This window comes from Cibotium barometz, chromosome 13 (genome assembly GCF_041138505.1).
Source record: "Cibotium barometz isolate CiBa-2024 chromosome 13, ASM4113850v1, whole genome shotgun sequence".
Classification (NCBI taxonomy): domain Eukaryota; kingdom Viridiplantae; phylum Streptophyta; class Polypodiopsida; order Cyatheales; family Cibotiaceae; genus Cibotium; species Cibotium barometz.
This window is the reverse complement of record NC_141058.1, coordinates 15023022-15043557: the sequence shown is the minus strand read 5'-3', so window position 1 is coordinate 15043557 and position 20536 is coordinate 15023022. Positions and strand designations below refer to the sequence as shown.

General features: G+C 42.9%; 1 protein-coding gene across 1 annotated transcript; it reads left to right on the top strand.

The window, feature by feature from the left end:
* Window positions 1-372: 372 nt before the first annotated feature.
* On the top strand, window positions 373-9070 carry LOC147632404 (uncharacterized). Its single transcript, XM_086807210.1, has 2 exons — window positions 373-699; window positions 8590-9070. The coding sequence occupies exons 1-2, from the start codon at window positions 484-486 to the stop codon at window positions 8752-8754; spliced, it is 381 nt and encodes a 126-aa protein (XP_086663336.1). The 5' UTR covers window positions 373-483; the 3' UTR covers window positions 8755-9070.
* The last annotated feature ends 11466 nt before the right edge of the window (window positions 9071-20536 follow it).

Genomic DNA, 20536 nt, shown 5'->3' with positions numbered 1-20536 from the left:
GTATCGCTTTATTCATATTTTGATAGGCACCAAGTCCCACACATGGATCACTGAAAACATAAATTTTTATCCATAGAATTTTAGTTAATATTTTATAAAAAATTTCGTGGAAACAGATCTCCCATCACTATAGACATTTGGGAGCTATGAATTTTTAGGTGTAGAAGAGCCTTTTGTAGAATAATTAAACGATGGAATCAACAACTGTCAAATTAATATGCTGAAAACGTGTGAATCCTAATTAATTGATATGCATACACTCCTCCATACACTACATAAACGTTTCTCTGTTCGAGTCTTAGAACGAGTTTGCTCGTCTCCGACTCGGCTCGAAAAACAAAAGAACTACACAACATAAAGAGCTAAAAACGTGAGATTAGAACCCTAAAGTGGTGTTTGGGAGCATGAAAGAACTTCCACGTCATGAACTTCTTCAAATAGTTTTTTAATGTAGGAAAGGTGGAGGAGGGCCGAGAAGAGAGGATGTTCGCGACTGCCGTGAGGCTGGTGGCAAGGAGACGTGGGGGCAGCTCCTCCTCCTCATCGAGGGTGCCCAAGAGCAGGAGCAGCCTGGGCGGCAGCAAACCCATCGACCCCAAGGTGGAACCCCAAGAAGCCTTCCGCCTCGCGGGCCTCCTCCACAGCATTCTCAACACACACGGCCCTCTTACCGTGGCTGCTTGCTGGACTCACGCCGAGGTTTATGTTTTCTTATTGTCTTGTTTTCCTTCATATACGAGGCTTCCATTATGTTGCAAAGCTTAACTACTGTCAGGGCTCTTGTAAAAAAACTCGAATGTAACTAGATTTGTCTTCCTTGATTCTCAAAACTACATCAAATTTTTGCCATGATTTCTTTTATTTATGGAAAAGAGTTAAGTGTCCGAAGGAAGCCGCGAATATGGCCAACTGTATGAGTAGATTTCATTTGCTAGCAGTAGTAGGCATGGTTGTCCAAACGTCCCTGTGTAATGAAATTGCCAACTCTTAAAACGTTTTTGATGAAAAGGGCATAAAATGAAAACAGAAGCAAATCCCATTGCCATGTCACCACGTGACATCCTAGGGTTAGTTGCTTCCATCGACAAGCACAAAGGCATGATCGAGAACAAGTTGATGAATGCTTGGGTTACAATGTCAGGAAGAGTTGTGCGCTTAACGTTGGCAGTAATGTGGTGTGGCATTTTAGTCCTTGTGATATGGGACTTATGCATTCCAATGTGGTTTTCAATGACTTTGGAAAGTGTTGGCTGTCAAGCTGGTCTCAATGAGGTTGGAACCTTGCCAATGCCAAGTTTTGACAACTCTGGTTCTAGTACATTTTAGCCTAGTATTCCACAAATAAGAGTGGGCTTGCATATTGTGGTCAGCCAAAATCTAGTTGCTTCCTTGTCATGTCCCCCTCATCACTTGTCCTTATTGCTGTGTACTTGGTTAAAGCTTATTCACATGCTTGGGACTTTTTAAATATTTGTCACATTCTCTATGAGATGGAGTGAGATTTGTGCTCAAAATGGATATCCAAGAGATTTTTTGTTAGAAAAGATGGGTGGCTGTATACTAGCATCTCTACCCTATGAGGCCCACCTTGGTTGAAGATAGAGAGCTTTTTGTTTAACGATTATCATAGAACATGACATGATAAGGAGAAAGATCATTATCATTGAGAATTGGGATCCTTTTCCAAGTAGAAGAGCATCATTTAAATAAAAAAAGATACATAGCTTACAGTAGTTGCCAAGAACTAGCATTGCCACCTTCATCACCTACGTCTGGGTGCTGCAAATGTGAACGTGATAGTCAGTTGGTTACTGGTTACTGCAAGGAGACGGGCAGCTGCAAAAGCTTTTGCTGCAGTCAAAGTGGGATAGCGGCATGTGTAATGCATCAGAATAGCCTTGCAAGTCTGTACTGCTGATGATCACGGCAGGCAAATGCATTTTTGGTAGCAGACACGGTTCTGTAGTCACCTATAACAAGAATGGGTAACTCCATGGATGTTTGTGCAATAAGGCTGAAAGGCAAGCATGTCTTCTAAGTTTAAGGCTGTGAAGAGTTGCTGTGGTACTGTAATGTGCAAGACATGTGCATGCTCATTCCCAGGGCTATTCCTTGAAGGGAAACAGATAAGGAACAAGTTTTAGAACTAGATGCAGGAGCTTGTGCAGCTAGTGTGGGCAGGGAAGACTTGTGGATGGACCAGGTGGCTGATGGCCAGCACATAAGAGGAGCATGCTTCTGTCGGCTGCAGCAAGGGCTGTTTATTTATGCAGGGACTTGGCCGACAGGAGGTCGGCCAGTCCATAAGGGCTTCCAAGGCCTATATAAGGCACACTTAGCTCATTGTTTGGGCATTCACTCCTTTAGGGAGTAGAGTCAGCAGTCGAGGTCCTTTTGAGGGGCAGCCAAAGGCTTGCCAAGATGTACACCTTTCTGTACTATATGAATATACTGAAACTCGGCTCTCTCTCTCTCCTTTCCATCTCTTTTGCTTGCGTTTTTGCATCAGGTTGTCCTAGGATGGTGTTTAGGGCTGAAAGAAGACTCCTAGAGCTTCCGCATGTGACATTGGTATCAGAGCATCAGGCTGAGCAAGGCTAAACACTGATTCAGTACCAGATGAAGGTGCACAATCCATGGAGAGTAACACAAGATATGGAAGTTTCCAGGAGGTTGGTTGGTGATGTTCCACAGGACCCAAGGGGAATGGCAGTCCTGTGAGTCAAGTGCTACTTGGGGCGTACCAGGAACAAGGTGGAAAGGTACGTAGTGTACGGCACGCTATCAGTATGTACGGAACGTACTTCTGTACGGAACAAATTTTAAGGTACGCAAACAGTACGTACCATTTGTAAACAGTCCTAGAAACCTGAATATTTTGTAGACATAGCCAACCAAAATACTTAAAATAAAGACTGAACCTCATTACGTAAAGTTTAAATCAATTAGCCCATTACACAATACCTCATGTTAACAGTCATAGTGATATAAGCAAGAACCATGAAAGTCATAGATGATAAAAGAGAGTACAAATATCATGTCTACAGCACATGTCTTGGTCCACAAGTGCAAAAAGCAAAACAATGAAACACTACAGTTGTCTAGACTCTAGACTCTAGAGTCTAGATGCAAGAGTCTCAAATCTCATCATCAGATGAAGATGATGAGTCTTCTGAAGAGAGTATGCCTCCATCATTGATACCATTGCCCTCTTCATCGAACTCTTGTGATGAGATACAAGAATGCAGAGTGGATTGCTTTGATGCCTCCCTTGTACCTCTCGCATCTTGTGGCAGGAGGTCCTCATCATCGGCAATACGTGTCCTCTTCCTGCCTGTGGTGGATTGGGCTGAAGCCGAAAGACTTTCACCCTCATCTACTGTACCTGAACCTGTAACATCTCCAATAAAAGCATCATGGAGAGCATCTTGCGTACTTTCACCACCTCTAACACTGCTTGCACAACCCATTGTAGGACAATTCTCCGCAATCAATTGGTCCCTCACAGCTTGTGGTATTTTATCACATGGACCACATTGATTGGTGCACCCGATACCTGTCATGTGCTTGATGGCGCGAGTTATGGTGCTAGTGTACTGCTCCGCGCAATACTTGCATGCCCATAGCCGAGTACCTGACCCTTGCTGAGAAGGGGTGTTAACAACCCTCAAGACATTGGTGTGGATTGCCCGGTTCGGGTTAGTCTTGCGCGGCATGATGAAGTCTGGGCGGGAGAGAGAGCGAAGAAGAGCGAAGAAGTTTGCTCTGCAAAGTTTTGCAGGTACACACAGGGGACACGATTTTGCAAGTACACACAAATGCCCAAATTTTGGTCACTTATCTACAATCGCATGATCGCCACACGCGCCTTGCCACACAATTTTTTTATTTTTTTAATGTTTCCGTACGGATCCGTACAGTACGGTATCGTACGGTACCGTACCGTACGGCTGTACCGTACGGTACTGATCCGTACGTACATACGGCATCAACCTTGACCAGGAAAGGCTTTCAGACAACGGTTCCAAGGGAGGATGATCCTCCAAGGGGTGGAGTGAGAGTGCCAGACCCAGTACCTAGGAATATAAAGTGTTTAGAGACATGACAAGAAGGGATAGGAGACAAGGTGGAACAGATGCATAGATCTTCATCAGATTTGCAGATCAGGTAGGGTTTTCAGTGAAAAGGTTGCTAGGAAGGGAAGGATGACAGGTTTGGGAATCCATGAAGAGACAAAGGGATGATGACAATCATCCAAGAATAGAAGTTGGAATCCCGTCATCAAGTTTAGCAAAGGGGAATGTCATGTGCAAGACATGTACATTCTCATTCCCAGGGCTATTCCTTGAAGGGCTACAGATAAAGAACAAGTTTTAGAACTAGGTTCAGGAGCTTGTGCAGCTAGTGTGGGCAGGGAAGACTTGTGGATGGACCATGTGGCTGTTGGCCAGCACATAAGAGGAGCATGATTCTGTCGGTTGCAACAAGGGATGCTTATTTATGTAGGGACCTGGCCGACAGCAAGTCGGCCAGTCCATAAGGGCTTCCAAGGTCTATATAAGGCACCCTTAGCTCATTGTTTAGGCACTCACTCCTTTAGGGAGTAGAGTCAGTAGACTAGGCATAGACTAGGTGTTTTCCATGTAAAGGGGCCAGAGGTCAATCCTTTGGGGTTGACCAAGGGTCCAACCATGTACATACATACAGACACCTTTTTGTACCATATGAAATACAAGAGAAAACCTGACACATATCATATCTCTCTTCTTCTCTCTCCTCTGTCTTAATCATGTTTAAATTAGCATCTTGTTCTTAATTAGGCTTGGGTTGTGGATCAGTATAGCAAGGCTTCCGTGCATGCGACATTGGTAGTAGAGCATTCAGCCTTAGCCACTAAGCATAGTTGCAAGGAGGTGTACCGATCCAATAGAAGAATGCAACAAGGTAGCATATGGAGTGGTCTGCAAACAGGCGAAGCTGGAGGAACCAGTCCTTGAGGGTATGTATGCAAAACCAATACATCATTAAGCTCTCATATCAGTTCTAAAGGCTTGCCAACAGGCATGATCAGTTCCGACGACAAGTGACCTGCCTTTGTGTTGATAGCAGGCATGGGGACAGCAGCGAAACATATGCTTAGTTCTTCAGCAAGACTTGGAAGTGGAAGGTGTTCAAATAAAAAGAATCAAAGTTAAAGTAGAAGGTCAAAGTCAGTAGTCCAGGGAGGAAGGATGACAGTGTCCACCCCGTCATCAACTTTAGTAGGAGGAGACGTTGGGATAATCGGAGCTTCATCCATGTGATACAGCCCTTATATGTGTTATTGTGTTTGTATGCGTGTAAACCACCTCTTATGAGGAGATAAGGGGGTTCCACTCTATGCGTCTAAGATCAAGTGTGCATTGTCCTACACATGAGGCAGTGCTAGTTCGTGCTGTGAGTCTCCCTTTGGAATGATGTCGGATGTTCTGTGTATCTGGTTTGCAATTGGATGCCAGACTTCTGTGTAGGCATTGAGGCTTGCATGTAGAGATGGGACCAGCCCATAGGGCTACCCCAGGGCTAAGATTTGCACTCTTTAGTGTGGGCATGGGGGAGGTGTAGAACCACCCCCAAGTTGCTAGGAGGGCCCACCAGCCATGACTTGGGCTGGAAGGCCAAGCCCTAGAGTGGCTGTTGGCCAGGTGTGGGACAGCCCAGCCCAGCAGCCCAATACCCATGCGCAGGGCTGCCCAGCAGCTTGGGCACTGTCCTTGGCTCTTGCGCAGGATGGCCAGCCCATTTGGTGGTTATTTGCACTTTTTTCCAAGACCTAGTCGTGAGGCTCTTTAGTAGGTGGCTGACTGGATGCTAAGGGGAGTATAAATACTCCAGCCAAGAAACGATGAAGGCATCTCATAATTTCACAAAAGATTGCTGCCTTCCAAGGGCCAGTATAGCCAAGGGGAAGCTCCAGTCAAGGTGAACATTGAAGGTCAAGATTTCAATCTTTATTTTGCTGATTTACATCATTCTAATAAAGCAAATACACCATTTGTGGTGGGGGGGACCCAATAATGTGTCCTCTTCGCCCATGCTAGTGGAGGCACTCTTTCAGACAGTGACATTTATTCAACGGGTTAGGCACATGCCCCCAGATAGATTACCGAGACAGGCCCTAGAGTCATTAGAGTGAGTAGCAGCATCAGGGCGACAGTCATGGTATGGATAGGTTTTACAGTGGTTTTCACTACATGGGATGAGTATGGATAGGCTCCCTCGGTTTCAGTATGATGAGGACCACCCGACCATGAGACTCTCCCGTGTGGAGAGGAACCGATTGATACGTCAGGATTTGATACAGCTATACACACGTCATACATGGATTGATCCTTCACAGCCTCTTCATGTGAAGAGACAGCACTACCACGATCATTTCTTACAGCTCACAGAGGATGGGTTTGTGCAGAGACCAGGGTACATGGATGTATATATGTCTCATGCCATGCACACTACTATTGGGCAGCTTTGGGTATCTTCACACACTCTAGAGATGGAGGCAGGGAGAGCTACGAGGGAGACACGTATCTGTAGATTGTGCCACATAGAGGTGGAGACAGAAGAGCATTATGTTTGCCATTGCCCAGTATACTATGAGATTCGGGGGAGATACCACTGTCGATACCATTGTCTCTTCAGTGAGGGATTTGGTCCACTCAGCAGAGTTATGTAGTTTCATGATTAGAGATGCTTGGGGGGATCTCTGATGGAGTTACGAAGTCATAGAGAGCGGCTATTACAGCAGCTCCCACAGTAGAGGGATACCACATCTCAGACACGGATCACTACCTTCTTCCAGCCACTCAGTGGTGGGACATCCTCCACAGCTCCTTCGGTCCAAACTCGGGTCACTGGGAGACGCACTATCTCTACATCTACTAGAAGAGGAGTGACATCAGCTCGAGCGAGAGCTACGATCCAGGAGACACCCCCGCCCACCTGGCCCTCACCCCCCATGTCTCCACTAGACATAGATTGATGAGATCTTGAGAAGACATAGCAGAGAGGTCAGACCCCAAATTGATCTAGCACAGACTGGGAGATATCTTGCCCCTAACCCGATGTATGACATCCTACACCCAGTCATTGGCACCAGTTGGAGCTAGATGCTTTATTGGATGTATTTACCCCCCCTCCCTCCCACCCACCCCACAGTAGTGTGATTTATCTCCACATTATAGAGTACTTTGTACTTTTTTTTCTTTTGTATCCATTTGATGTCCATTGAGACAGGATGATGATGTACATAGGTTTTGTCTCATAGGCCGTTTTTTGGCCTTTAGAAGACGTTAATAAAATCTTTCTTTCTTTCTTTCTCTCTCTATTTTTTGCACATCTACTTCAGTTTTGTGTGTTATATTCATCGTGAAAGATTGCTGAATTCTGAGCATTGAAGTTACTGATTTTGACCACGAAGCTTCCACATGTTACATTGTTGCCATTATTTGGTACATGTGCTGAACCTGTTGAGCCTAATTTGTCTCCAAACCCTTGTTGCTGCTGAAAATCAGCAAAATCAGCAGCCGAACATTCTCCCTATCGCTCCAGATCTGCCACACTTTGTTCAGGATGCCATGGGTGATGCATTGGTTGAAGAGAATGCAGCCATTCGTGACTAATAGAGAGTGCTGGCTTATTGACACCTTGCATGACACAAAGCTACCTACACTTCTGCTAGGTCGTTCACGCATTGCCTCTCGACATGCATCTCATTTTGTTGACACAGCTCTTGTTGCTACCGCATGTAATGAGGAGCCACTTTTTGTCAAATCCCCAAGGGTCTCCTCATAGAGCAATCCTGAAACATGACCCGAAACCTGCAAAACAAAGCCATAAAACGTGAAGGGGGTGCAGGCTTGACTCACCACCCAACCATGACAACTGTGGGCAAAACCCACAAGACCTAGCTGTCCCCACCGAGCCACGAGCTGAGCTAACTAGCAAGACGCACCAACCAATCTCTACTCCATGACGTCCCATACCGGCACGGAGCTACCCTCGCGGGCCTCGAGATTGCTGTCAGCCTCAGGTGCATGTTTGCACTAGATCCAAGCTCCTGACAAAAAAGCTCTCGTAAAGACTCGCAAGACTCTGTCTAACTGAGTGACCTTGGCCACCCTTTTATAGGCTCTTGGCCAGTCACCGAGCGTCCACACTTGGGCACCCCCCCGTCAATCCATCCCTAGCCCAGCTTGCCAACCAGCCTGCCTAGCTCCAAGCTATCCCAAGCCTCGAAGCTAGTCTTGTGTGCGTGCTGCACACGGTAGATACACTCTGTGCACATGACATACTCCCCTTCCTCTAAGAGCTCACTCTTGAGCTCGGTAAAAACCCAAGGTAATCCCTCTGAAGGGTAGTCAACGTCTCCCATTTAGCGTCCTCCTCCACACGATCCTTGCACTTGATCTTGTATTCCGTGAGTAGCGTATGCCCCAATTGTCTTTCACGAAATCGAAGAATCTTTTTTGGTTCGTGTGGCACAAATGTGTGAATAGACAGCTTCCTTGATGAAATTTAAATGATTGAGTTTCTTGATCTTTTCCATGACAGGCTGCAGGTCTTAAGAGCAAGAGACACATGAAAATTATGCTTAGGTGGATGAAAGAAAGACATCGAGTAAAAGTGCTTGGCACCTACAAAAATAAAAAGAGTGAAGATGAGGACTCATTTCGCTATGCAACACTCTTTTACAACGAGGCTGCAGAAAAGGACTGATTTACAACACTTACAGTAGGGTATTAGTGAGGAGAGTTTCCTTTTCATGACTTGCCAAAATTTGTCAAGTAATGAGCTTGTAAAGATCTGTATTTGTCAGTCATGACATGAACACTGTGCCTGACAGGATGTGTGATAGCTACTATATGTGCTGATGCTCCCATTCAACTTGAGGATTACTTTAGATCTCAATGTCACACTCCTGACTTCTTGGGTTATGTCTCACTCACTCTTGACTTGCCACTTCAGTTATGAGAGGTCTGCTCAAGTCTTTAGTGCTTGTTCTGGCTATGTTACATATTATATATCTGTCTCACTCTGGACTACCTACTTGGGTTATGTCTCTCTCACTCTTGACTAGTTATAGCTACCTACTTGGATTATGTCTCTCACTCTTGAGTAGCTACTTGGGTTATGTCTCTCTCACTCTTGACTAGTTATGTCTCTCTCACTCTTGACTAGTTATAGCTACTTTGTCTATGAAACACCTGTTCAAAATGTGCCTCTCGACTAGCTACTTGGCTATGTAAAGTAACCAATGACTTCATTGAAATAGTGAACATTGGTTAAAACATAATAGCAGTAGTACCTACAGTCAGGTGATAATTGGTTTTTGTATTAACCTTAGTTTTGTTAAATTTAATTCACACGTCATTGCACATATACATACAATTATGAGCTTCTGCACTAGTTGTTGTCCACTGTAAGTTGGTGGCTGCTTAACACAATAAGCAAGCACCACGCTGCTGTCTTATTTTGTTGCATGCATCATCTTCTCAAAATGTTCATCATAGCAATGGATGTAAGAAGTCTCAATATAGCCTCTCTTAACACCTATCTCGTGCTGTAGCATCTCTAGTAAAAAAATGCGTAGTCATAATTTTGAGACTGGTTACCTTTGGTCCTAGTGTGCCAGATCCCTTTTGAAGAAGACCAGACTCAAGTCTCCACTGTTGAGTAGCACCTTTACAAAGCAGAGTCAGAGCTCACCCACCTTTATACATCATCTTTCTACAGCACCACAGAGGAGGTGCTTGAGTTACATGACCAGGTGGCACAGCAGAACTCTTTACGAGCCCAACAGACCCTGAATCATGTTCTCGGCCTGTCGAGTGTGACCCCTCTGGCTGCAGGTAGCACGGCTAGCTCGAAGTAGAAGTATGTGAGGTAGGTGAAGTAAATGTGAAGATCAATGGAGAGATTATCCAAACCTTGGACTATGCGATGAGCTCGACGAGGATGAGGCAAATGCAGCCGCTCTCTAGGATCAGAGAACCGCAAGCAGGGTAGATCAATGGTTATGATTTTCTAAACCTCACACTCGGTGGTGTCCAAACTAGGCTTCACATAGGCAAGGGATCATGTAGATATTGTCTCGTCTTATGTATATACTTGGGAGTCACTTTTTCTAGACCCTACTTCATTATGTTCCCTGCAGCCCAGGCTCAATTGTCAAGGGGAAATGTTGCTTTGGCTTGGTTGGAGAAACAATGCTTTGAGGCCCACTTTCAAAAGCATAACACTAAGGGGTGCTTTTTGACATGCTGGTGACATCTGCTGTGTTGTACGAGGCCTCCTTTTGGAAACCATAGATGACTTGAGGATGATAGAAAGATTGCAGATCATTGGTTTGAAGCACTCACATTATTCTTGCAGAGGTTGGAGTGGCCCCCGGACATTCATATACTGCATCTTCACCTTGTATAGAGACTGGATCCTTTGGATGGAAATGGGGTTGTCTAGGCAACTAGCCAAGATCAGACAGGTTAGGGTTTGGTATGACAGGGTTACACAATGGTTTCTCTAACATGGGCTGCATATGGATTGCCTGCCCCCCTTCCACTAGTCTGCAGTCTGGATGCACTGCTGTTACCTTTCACCTGCAAAAACGTTATGTGAGCCGACCGCTTTAGACTACACCCATGTTATATGGCTGGATCCACTACAACTTCCTATAAAGCTATAGTTTCATCTTTACCACTTTATAAGGTAGATGATGGCTTCATTTAGAAGCCTGGCTATCTTCATAGACACATGTCACATGCCTTGATGATTGTGGCCTTCCAGTTTAGAGTCTCATCAAATCGCTGCCTGAGAGGGTGGAGACTAGGCGAACAAAGTGCATTACTAGATCTATTGATCTATTCACACTAGAGGTCAAGACGGAGGAGCACTATCTTTCAGATGCTCAATGTACTATGAGATGTGAGGGAGATTTCACTCTCTCTTCGAGGAGGGATTTGGCATATTACCTTGCATCATTGACTTCTCAAACCATCGATCCCTAGGGCTTCACCTGACAGAGCTTTGCCACCACAGAGATCAGTTATGCCACACATGGAATACCTAGATACCTCTCATAGCCCCCCATCACAAATTTCTCACCCGACTGAGGATGGGTCCCCCTCCAAAGACCACGAGAGAGCACTAGCTCGAACGCGCCTACTCGATGGACTAGGCAGTTAGTACACACTAACAGCCCGTGTACCACCTGTGCCACCCCACCTCCCTAGATAGAGCAATCCAATTGCATACTATCTGTAACTTGGTTGAACACAATGCTAATCAATACACTTAAATACACTAAGATTTTATGAATAGTTGCTCAAATACAAGAAGTAAATTGTTGAATTGACAAGAGACACACAATGAGCCGGAACGATCGACTCCTCCCTCAAATAAAGTAAATTGATCTTGGGAGAATCAAGTACATAGTGTCATGGGCATTTTTGACTAGATTTCCATACCAATGCATATGAATACAGTATTGAAAAGATGCAGGGGAGAAGAGAGCTTGAGCTCTTGCAAGCATGCACACACTCACAAAACCCTAAAAGAGAACACACAAGGTGAGGCTAAAAATCTTCTTTTTCACACAACACTCAACACACCATATACAAAGATAAGAAGAGTACACACAATATAAAAAGGTACTCAACCAAATACATACTAGAGTTCTCTATAGTGTGATGTCAAGTAAATGAGCTGGCGCTATAACTATGCCAGTCTTTAGAATGGCTGTGACACAGTCTGTCATCCCATTGGTCGCATATCACCCATGATCTCACCAATCATGTCAGTGGTGTAAGTGGGGCCTATCTCCCAGGTGGGTCATCAGTATTCACCGCCTCACTAGATGAGCTCGATATCTCAACACTCCTCCTCGAGCTCAACTCCATCTCATGTACACCAAGCGAAGCCTTGAATCTACAGAGTTTCTCTGTATCCAATGCTTTGGTGAAGATGTCAGCGACCTGATCTTGTGTGTTGACATAAACAAGGTCAACGTCTCCTGCCAAAATTTTCTCTCTAACAAAATGGTAGTGGACCTCTATATGCTTCGTGCAAGCATGAAAAACTAGGCTCCTGGCCAACTGTATACTGCTAATGTGGTCACAAAAAATGACAACTTGTCTATCCACTAATAGACTCAAATCTGTAAGTAGCTTTCTCAACCAAGCTACCTCACATGCTGCCATAGCAGCACCTCTGTACTCGGCCTCTATAGTACTGGATAGAGCAACCGTAGGCTGCTTCTTACTGCTCCAAGTCACAGCAGCACTCCCCAAAGAAAACATGAAGCCACTAGTAGATCTTCTATCTGAGATACTTCATTTTGTTGCGGAGTGTATCTGCATGTAAAGTGTCTTTGAATACCATTCTTCTGCAAAAATTCAGAGAACTCATTGGAGAAGTACTCTCCCCCTCCATCTGACCTTAGGCACTTTACATGTTTCCCTGTTTGCTTTTCAACCATAACTTTGAAATTCTGAAAATGAGTGAACACCTCACTCGTCTCCTTCATGAAGTATACCCGCACTTTCCTTGTGTGATCATCAATAAATGTCACATAATACCTGCAACCTCCCATAGACATCTTCGTAGGACCCCATACATCTAAATGCACAACATCTAGTGCATTTCTGCTCACATTTTTGTCACGTGGAAATACATGCTTTGTTTGCTTTCCAAATTGGCATGCTTCACATATTTTCTGCATACCTTCAACTTTAAACTTTGGCAGCCCTGTCACAATTCCTTTAGTCTGCATAGACTTCATTCTCTACACATTCACATGTCCAATTCTTTTATGCCAAATGTCTGTGTCTGCAACAATTCCTGAACCATTTGCAAACATCGCAGTACTCACTTCAGGCATGTTTACATTCAATGTAAACATTCTGCCCATTCTGTTGCCTTTGCAATCAACCTGCACTTGTCTTTAAAGTCTTCAACATAACAACCATCAAAGTTAAACCGAATCTGCAAATCCTGCTCAATCATCTGGCCAACTGAAACCAAATTCTTTGTTCTGTTCGGAACATGAAGTACATCTGTAAGGTACTTCACTTTACCATCCTGCATAGACAATGGTACATCTCCAACATGGGCAATTGGATGAGCAGTGTCATCTCTTGTTTTCACAAAACCTGGTGTTTCAAGGTTTTTCATCTCTTTGAACCACTCCCCATGACTTGTCATGTGGTTTGAAGCACCTGGAATCAACGTACCATACATCATCTTTATGTGCTGCTTCAACATTTTCAGACATGGGATTAACGACATGCTGCATAACAAACAACCTTTCATTATCCTCATTGTTTCTGCTCGAGGATGCATAGTTGTTTTGCTGCAATTTTTAATTTTGCATGTCAGCCTGCTTCTTATAACAATCTTCCTGCACATGTCCAGGCTTACCACAATAAAAGCATCCATGTGTATCATTATACTTCCTTTGCCAATTTTCACAACCTCTTTGACTCCCCCTGCCTCTGAATTGGCCTCTTCCACCTGCGTGTTGTTGTGAATTCTGGGACTGTTGTTGTTGTTGCTGTTGTGGCCATAATTCTGATTACCTATTCGGCCACCTCCTTGGGCCGCGTCCACGGCCTCCTCTACCTCGTCCTCATCCTGAACTTGTGTAGAAGGCCTGTTACTCTGAACTATTTTTATTTTGTGAAGATTGTTGGTCTTCACCCGAGCTCTTCTCTTCTATAATCAACATAGACACCAAATCTGTGAAATTTTTGAATGTTTTTCCGAGTTTGAATAGACGTCTTAAACGTCTTGTATTGTGGCCCGAGATTACGTAGACAGACTTCCACCTTATCATCATCATCTACTGAAACACCAATAGATACAAGGGATTCCACAATACCCTTGATCTTCAATGCATAGTCATTCACAGACATACTCTTTTTCTCCACAGTATGAAGTTCATTCTTCAACTGTATCTTTCGTGCCTTGGTATTCATTTCATAGAGTTTTACCAAGGTGTCCCACGCCTCCTTGGGGGACTTGGCATCTTGTATGTGCCCAATCATGGTGTTATGTATACTGATAGAGAGCCAATACATAACTTTTCTGGCTCCTTGGTTCCAATCCTTGAACTCTTTCACATCTGCAGTAGTCGGATTGATCTCCGGTATCTCCAGTGCCTCTTCATGCTCACCTTCTATGTAGTCCCAATAACCCTTTCCCATCAGGAAATTTGTCAACCTGAATCTCCAAGCATGGAAGTTGTTCTTGTCAAGCTTCTCAACAACAATCTGGTTTATGCCATCATTTGACAGCTTGCCAGACACACAATGGACCGGTACTATACTACACTCAAATGTCACAACCAATGACCTCAATGTGCATACATACACCCAATGGCAACTATTTGACCTCCTTGCAGACACACAATGTCTGCACAACCAATCTGTCTTCCTGCAGTTCTTAAAACAGAGTTCTGCATAGAATCAATGACTTACCCGTAGTGCTCGAAATCGCCTGCTTTTCGAAAAACGAAGGTCCTAACGCGCCCGAAACGTATTTTCGGCCTGAAAAATTTTGTCCGATAAGACGTTATAGTTGCCCTATAGCTTTACTCCCGTGAAGAAAGCTCCTCAATCAGAGATCGTTTGCTGGTGCCTCCCGTAGAGTTCTCGACAGGGGTGTAATCACCAACACAAATAGGGAAGAGTAGATGAAGCTCTTATCCTCGTACCGCTTTCTGTGCTTCCTTGCTTGCAGCTCAGCCCTTAGCATGAACCAGGCTCTGATACCATGCAAAGATGTAGGGGAGAAGAGAGCTTGAGCTCTTGCAAGCACACACACACTCACAAAACCTTAAAAGAGAACACACAAGGTGAGGCGCTGAAAATCTTCTTCTTCTTCACACAACACTCAACACACCATATACAAAGATAAGAGTACACATAATATGAAAAGGTACTCAACCAAATACATACTAGGGTTCTCTATAGTGTGAACCCAACTAAATGAGCTAGCACTATAACTATGCCAGTCTCTAGAATGACTGTCACATGGCCTGTCATTCCACTGGCCGCATATCACCCATGATCTTACCAACCATGCTAGTGGTGTAAGTGTGGGTCCTATCCCTCTCTCCCTCTCCCTCCCTATGCATAATCTCTCATCTTCTCTTCCCTGTCTCTCCCTCTCCCTATGCATATTCTCTCTCTCTCTCTCTCTCTCTCTCTCTCTCTCTCTCTCTCTCTCTCTCTCTCTCTCTATGCATAATCTCTCCTCTCCTCTCCTCTTTCCTTCGTCTCTCCCTCTCCCTATGCATAATCTCTCTCTCTCTCTCTCTCTCTCTCTCTCCCTCTCTCCCTATGCGTAATCTCTCCTCTCCTCTCTCTCTCTCTCTCTCTCTCTCTCTCTCTCTCTCCCCCACCATCTTCCCCCTCTGTCACTCTTTCTCCCTCTATCTCTCTCCTTCCCTCCCTCTCAATCTTTCTCCTTTTCTCTATCTCTCTCTCCCAATCTCCTCCCTTTCTCTCTCCCTCTCACTCTACTTCTCTCTCTCCCACCATCTTCTCTCTCTCCTTCTTTTAACCTCGTCCTTTCTTTCTCTCTCTTCCCTTCTCCCACCCTCTCTCCTTTCTTTCTCTCCCTCACTCTTCCTATGCATAATCTCTACTTCCCTCTCCCTCATCTTTCATGTGCATCATCCCTCCTCTCTCCCACTATTTCTCCCTTTCCCACCCTCTCTTTCTCTCTCCTTCCCTCTCCCTCTTTCCTCTCTCTCCCTCTCTTCCACATGATTTTTTGAAATAAAGAGATTACCTCTTTCGTTCATCAAGAGAGGAGCAAAGAGAGTGGGAGAGAGAGAGAAAGAGAGTCATGACATAATTATTTGAGAGGGAGAGGGCGAGATAGAGCAAGAGAGGGTGAGAGAGAGAACAACATGACACCATTACATCCTCAAGATTGAGGTTATTTTTTCCAATTGGAAATAAAACTAAGTTCATTCACATATAACTTCCAAATACAACTCTTCTATCATAACTGTTATTTATCATCATTTTTACTTCTATGGACATCGCTTATCCTTCGAGGTGAAGACACAAAGTAAGCGAACGTCGTTCGTTCCCTTTCTCACTTCCTCAAGCAAGAGATACTCAGACGCATCATCAATAAAACCATGGGCTTGCTATATGGCAATTAATCCCATCACTTTGGTCTTCACTTGAGAAATATTATCATCACTACTAGGAAGTAGTAACGATGTGAGAGCTTTCCATGCTTGTGCACTATCTACGGTCTTTTACTTGACCTGCGCATCGGTAATACATGCATCAACAACTTCAATGCTAATATTTGATGAAGCCATCACAACCAATACGAAGGAGGGTTGTGGGCGGTGTGCTCTACTAAGAAGACTAAGCTAAATGGTGGTTAATAAAGTTGTATGGAGGTTATACATGCATCAACAACTTCAATGCTAATATTTGATGAAGCCATCACAACCAATACAAAGGAGGGTTGTGGGCGGTGTGCTCTACTAAGAAGACTAAGCTAAATGGTGGTTAATAAAGTTGTATGGAGGTTATCTCTATATTTATAGTAGTGGGAGAGATGTACTCTACTTTTGCACCAAAAAATAAATAAATCACCTTTCAATGTCAATAATAAAGACATATTTCCTCAAAATTCTACACCCCAATAATGAAGGCATCTTTTCTTGCTTTTTTGGAGAAGAGCAAATATGTATTGTATTTTTTTGTACATCCCATTTCAGATAAGGATTCATGTTCTTCATATACATAGGTGCTCATAACGCAAAAACCATTGCATGCACTTCAAGAGAATTGCACGTATCAATGTACATGCGCATGTCATTGGATGCCTTTGAATGTGACTTCATGTCATGAAAAACAATGAATGATACACAATTGAATAGAATAAAGTAGCTACCAATTGTGGACAAGATAATTTTACTCTCCAAAAGAAATTATATCGGGATCGCATAGTGTTTCCTCAAAACAACAAACAATCTAAAATTTGACAAGGCGATTAATAAAAATGACAAGCCAAATTATAGTTAAAATAAGACTTTATTCCATAAAGGTTGTTACGTCATTCTTGTAGGCGAAGACTACAGACAACTACGTACTTGTAAGGGCTGCAACCTTAAATATTGTTTACAAAAGACAACATACCATAACTACATAAGGGTTCCTACACCTATGTGCTTTTATGAGCTACTCTATTCTTCAACTCCTCTTGAAGGGACTCCTCCTTCTCTTCAACAATGTACCCGTAACTCTACCAAGTGCCGATAGTCTTCCAATCTTCATATTCTAGACATAGATCTTTGAAATTGATAGGCTCATCCGCTAGCATCTTACTCCAAAGACTCTGGACCTCTATCGTGATTGTCAGATGTTCTTTCACATCTCTATCTAACTTCGTGCACAAATCTTTGCAAACTCTATCAAGAGTATCCTTGAGAGTATAGTTGGGCCCATCAAAAGAAGACATAATGAGATCGACAAAGATTAGTGGGTGGATGATGGTGAGGGTTGTTAAGGTAGAGAATGATGGTGAGGAGAGTGAAGTGAAGAAGGATAAATATAAAGGGAGAGAAATACAATAAGAGGGAGAGGAAGGCAATGAGATTTGGAAGTGAAGATTAGAGTAAGAGCTAGGGGTCATACTTATAGATACATCATGCTCAAAGCAAAAAGGAATTTTGCATGGATATTTTCTAAATTTAGAAAAGTAAATGCATGGATAAGTGCTTTGTGTAAGAAAAGTAATTGCATGAATAAGAATTATATTCAAGAAAATCGATGTAGATATCAACATTGAGAAGACCTTTAAAATAATAAATGAAGATATTTCAACCATCGACATACAATCATATTGATTGTCTTTCTAAGACATTTAAAAAATGAAAAGTAAATAGACCTTCACACATAGGGTTGATAGAACCATGATATAAAGGACAAATCGCAAAATGAAGAACATTTTTAACAACAGTACAAGGTCCTTTTTAGATTGTTCTCCTTCTACTGAACATTCTCATTAGGTCCTCCTTTTTTAGAGTGGGTGGATGTATAAACATATTATGGTTTGCATCCAACCTAAAAATATGCAAGTACACAAAATAAAGGTACTTGCATGCACAATATGGTCTACCAGTCTCTACCACGATTTGAAAATTGGGACATGTGATTCTTTTCCATAGTCACTTGGTATTTTTCATTGCATAGTAGTGATTCCTTGGTCTCAATTATAAACACTTCCATATGTCCGATCTTAATTGACCAAATTCTCAAAGACCGTAGTTGTGTTTGAAATTGCTGAATCTATTCTCTTGGCTACCATATCCAATATGCCACTTCTGTACTTTGTTAGCAAATGGGCTACATCATTTGCTTCTTGGCATAGTCCCTTTTACAACACAAATCCACCAGCCTCCAATGCTCGGATCTCATCCACAGTAAGGTTTTTACCTCGTCCAAGTGGCCATACAACTGGGAGTCTAGCAGGTGATTGACAGATGGTATTACATACTCTCCAAGTATGATCCACGCTGTTGTTACAAAACCATATGAACTAACACCTCTGCCTCCCTAACCACCTCTCATACCATAGAAAGAAGGAGCTAGAACACCTTACCACCAATAGTTCTTCATGCTCTTCTTACACTTGCCGTCTTGGCAACCTAACCATCCTTGGGCGGCAAGTGACCATACTATGTAGAGGTATTCGATGTTAAGCCCACATTGAGTCGTGTATGTCATTCTCCACAATTTCTTGCACCTCTGCTTCAATTTCTAATCCCTTTGCATTGTGTTGATCACCTTCTCTAGTACCTGATGGAATAGTGGATGGAAAAATTAATCTCCTTCCTTGTTTCTTGCGTGGTTGGTTTTCTGTGACATACTCTGGACTATGTGATGAGTTTTCCTTAAGATTTATAACTATTGGTTTTTGATGCCGGCTAACTGTAATATTATCACCAACATAGTTTGGTTGCACATGCATTGGTGTTCCACACTCACTAGCCAATCTATTGGTGATTGACGGACTTGGAGCTTTTGATGTTCTTGCTTTCTCCACCATCAACTTTGTTATGATAGGGCCTACTCCGTGATATTTACCTTGCATGAATGCATGCTTCTTTATGGATTACAAGAGGGCATTAGCGAGATCTAAAATAACAGCATCATATAAAGAGATGGTTCCCTTGAAACCCTCTCCTACTAATAAACCAACTTACATGTTTCATTTCTGCTAGATTGGTGGTCGACATGTGTGGCAAAGTGGCGTTGTCCACATCCTATACAGGAGATTAAGTTTACTAATAAGAATCAAAGTTGTAAGCTCCAACCACATTCTATAACAAAAGATTAACTTAACAATTCAGATTCCAAATGTAAGCTATTTGTTTTCAAAACCAAGAAAGTAATACTTACCCCTACAAGGTGCTTCCTCCAATGGGAATATCTAGTATACCACCAACTAAGTAAAAAATCCATGGCTGGTAAGTTCTCATAAGTGACTTTACCATTCGTCCACCACGATCCAATGTGTCTGTATTTCAAAAGTGTCTCTTCTTCAAAATTCCTAAGTACATATTGTACTGTATGGGTGTTAAAGCTTTGTTCCCAATGAAAAAGACATGAACACTCACAACCTTCCAATATATTCTCTAGTCCATTATTATAGAATGTCCTAGCCACCCTTCAATTGTCTCCATCCTCATCAATCATGTGAAGCCAAAAAAATCTGGTTTGGAAAAACCTTTTTGCACAACATTGTTAATCGTTTCCCATAATAGAACATGTGCCATTATGTCTTCCTCTTTCATTTTGCAAGACGCAATTGTCATGAGCTCTTGCAAACTACATGCCATCATACAACAGTTCGAAAATAGCTGAAAACAAGTTTAAAACTTTAAAACTACATGCCATCATACAACAGTTCGAAAATAGCTGAAAATTCTTTAAAACTTTAAAGAATTTTACAAAGACCTAATTGTACCTTAGATCATATACATGTGCAGCCATTGTTGTCCATCCTTGCACACGCTTGACGTGATCAAAAACAAACCCAAGCCCTTCTCAAATCACCGTCTCCTATTTGGCACATATGGTTCACTAGGTCTAAACCTGATTATATGGGCTCTGTGGGTTAACATTTTAAACATGTAACACCGCTCTGACTCTAAGCTTGCCCAAGAAAACGACTACCTAGGAAGAACTCGAAGGTGCATTGTCTCTTCAATTCTAGGATATTGGACTCTGCACCTTGCATTGAACCGTTGATCCTAGAAGCACGTACCATCCTCCTGAATCTACAAGAGAATTGGACAACTTAACAAACAATGTGAACTTAGTTGAAAAGAATAATCAAAAACTTAAAATCAATATGGAATTAACATTACCTTTGACATTGAATTAGGGGATACATGTGTTCTAATAATAGTGACAAATCCATGTTGCTAATATTTGATCCATCCTTCATATGCTTCCTAACAACT

Bases quoted from the DNA above. Each gene is read 5' to 3' on its own strand.
- LOC147632404 (XM_086807210.1), top strand. From the start codon at position 484: ATGTTCGCGACTGCCGTGAGGCTGGTGGCAAGGAGACGTGGGGGCAGC. The intron at 700-8,589 runs GTTTATGTTTTC...TTTCCATGACAG, and splicing joins CTTGCTGGACTCACGCCGAG to GCTGCAGGTCTTAAGAGCAA.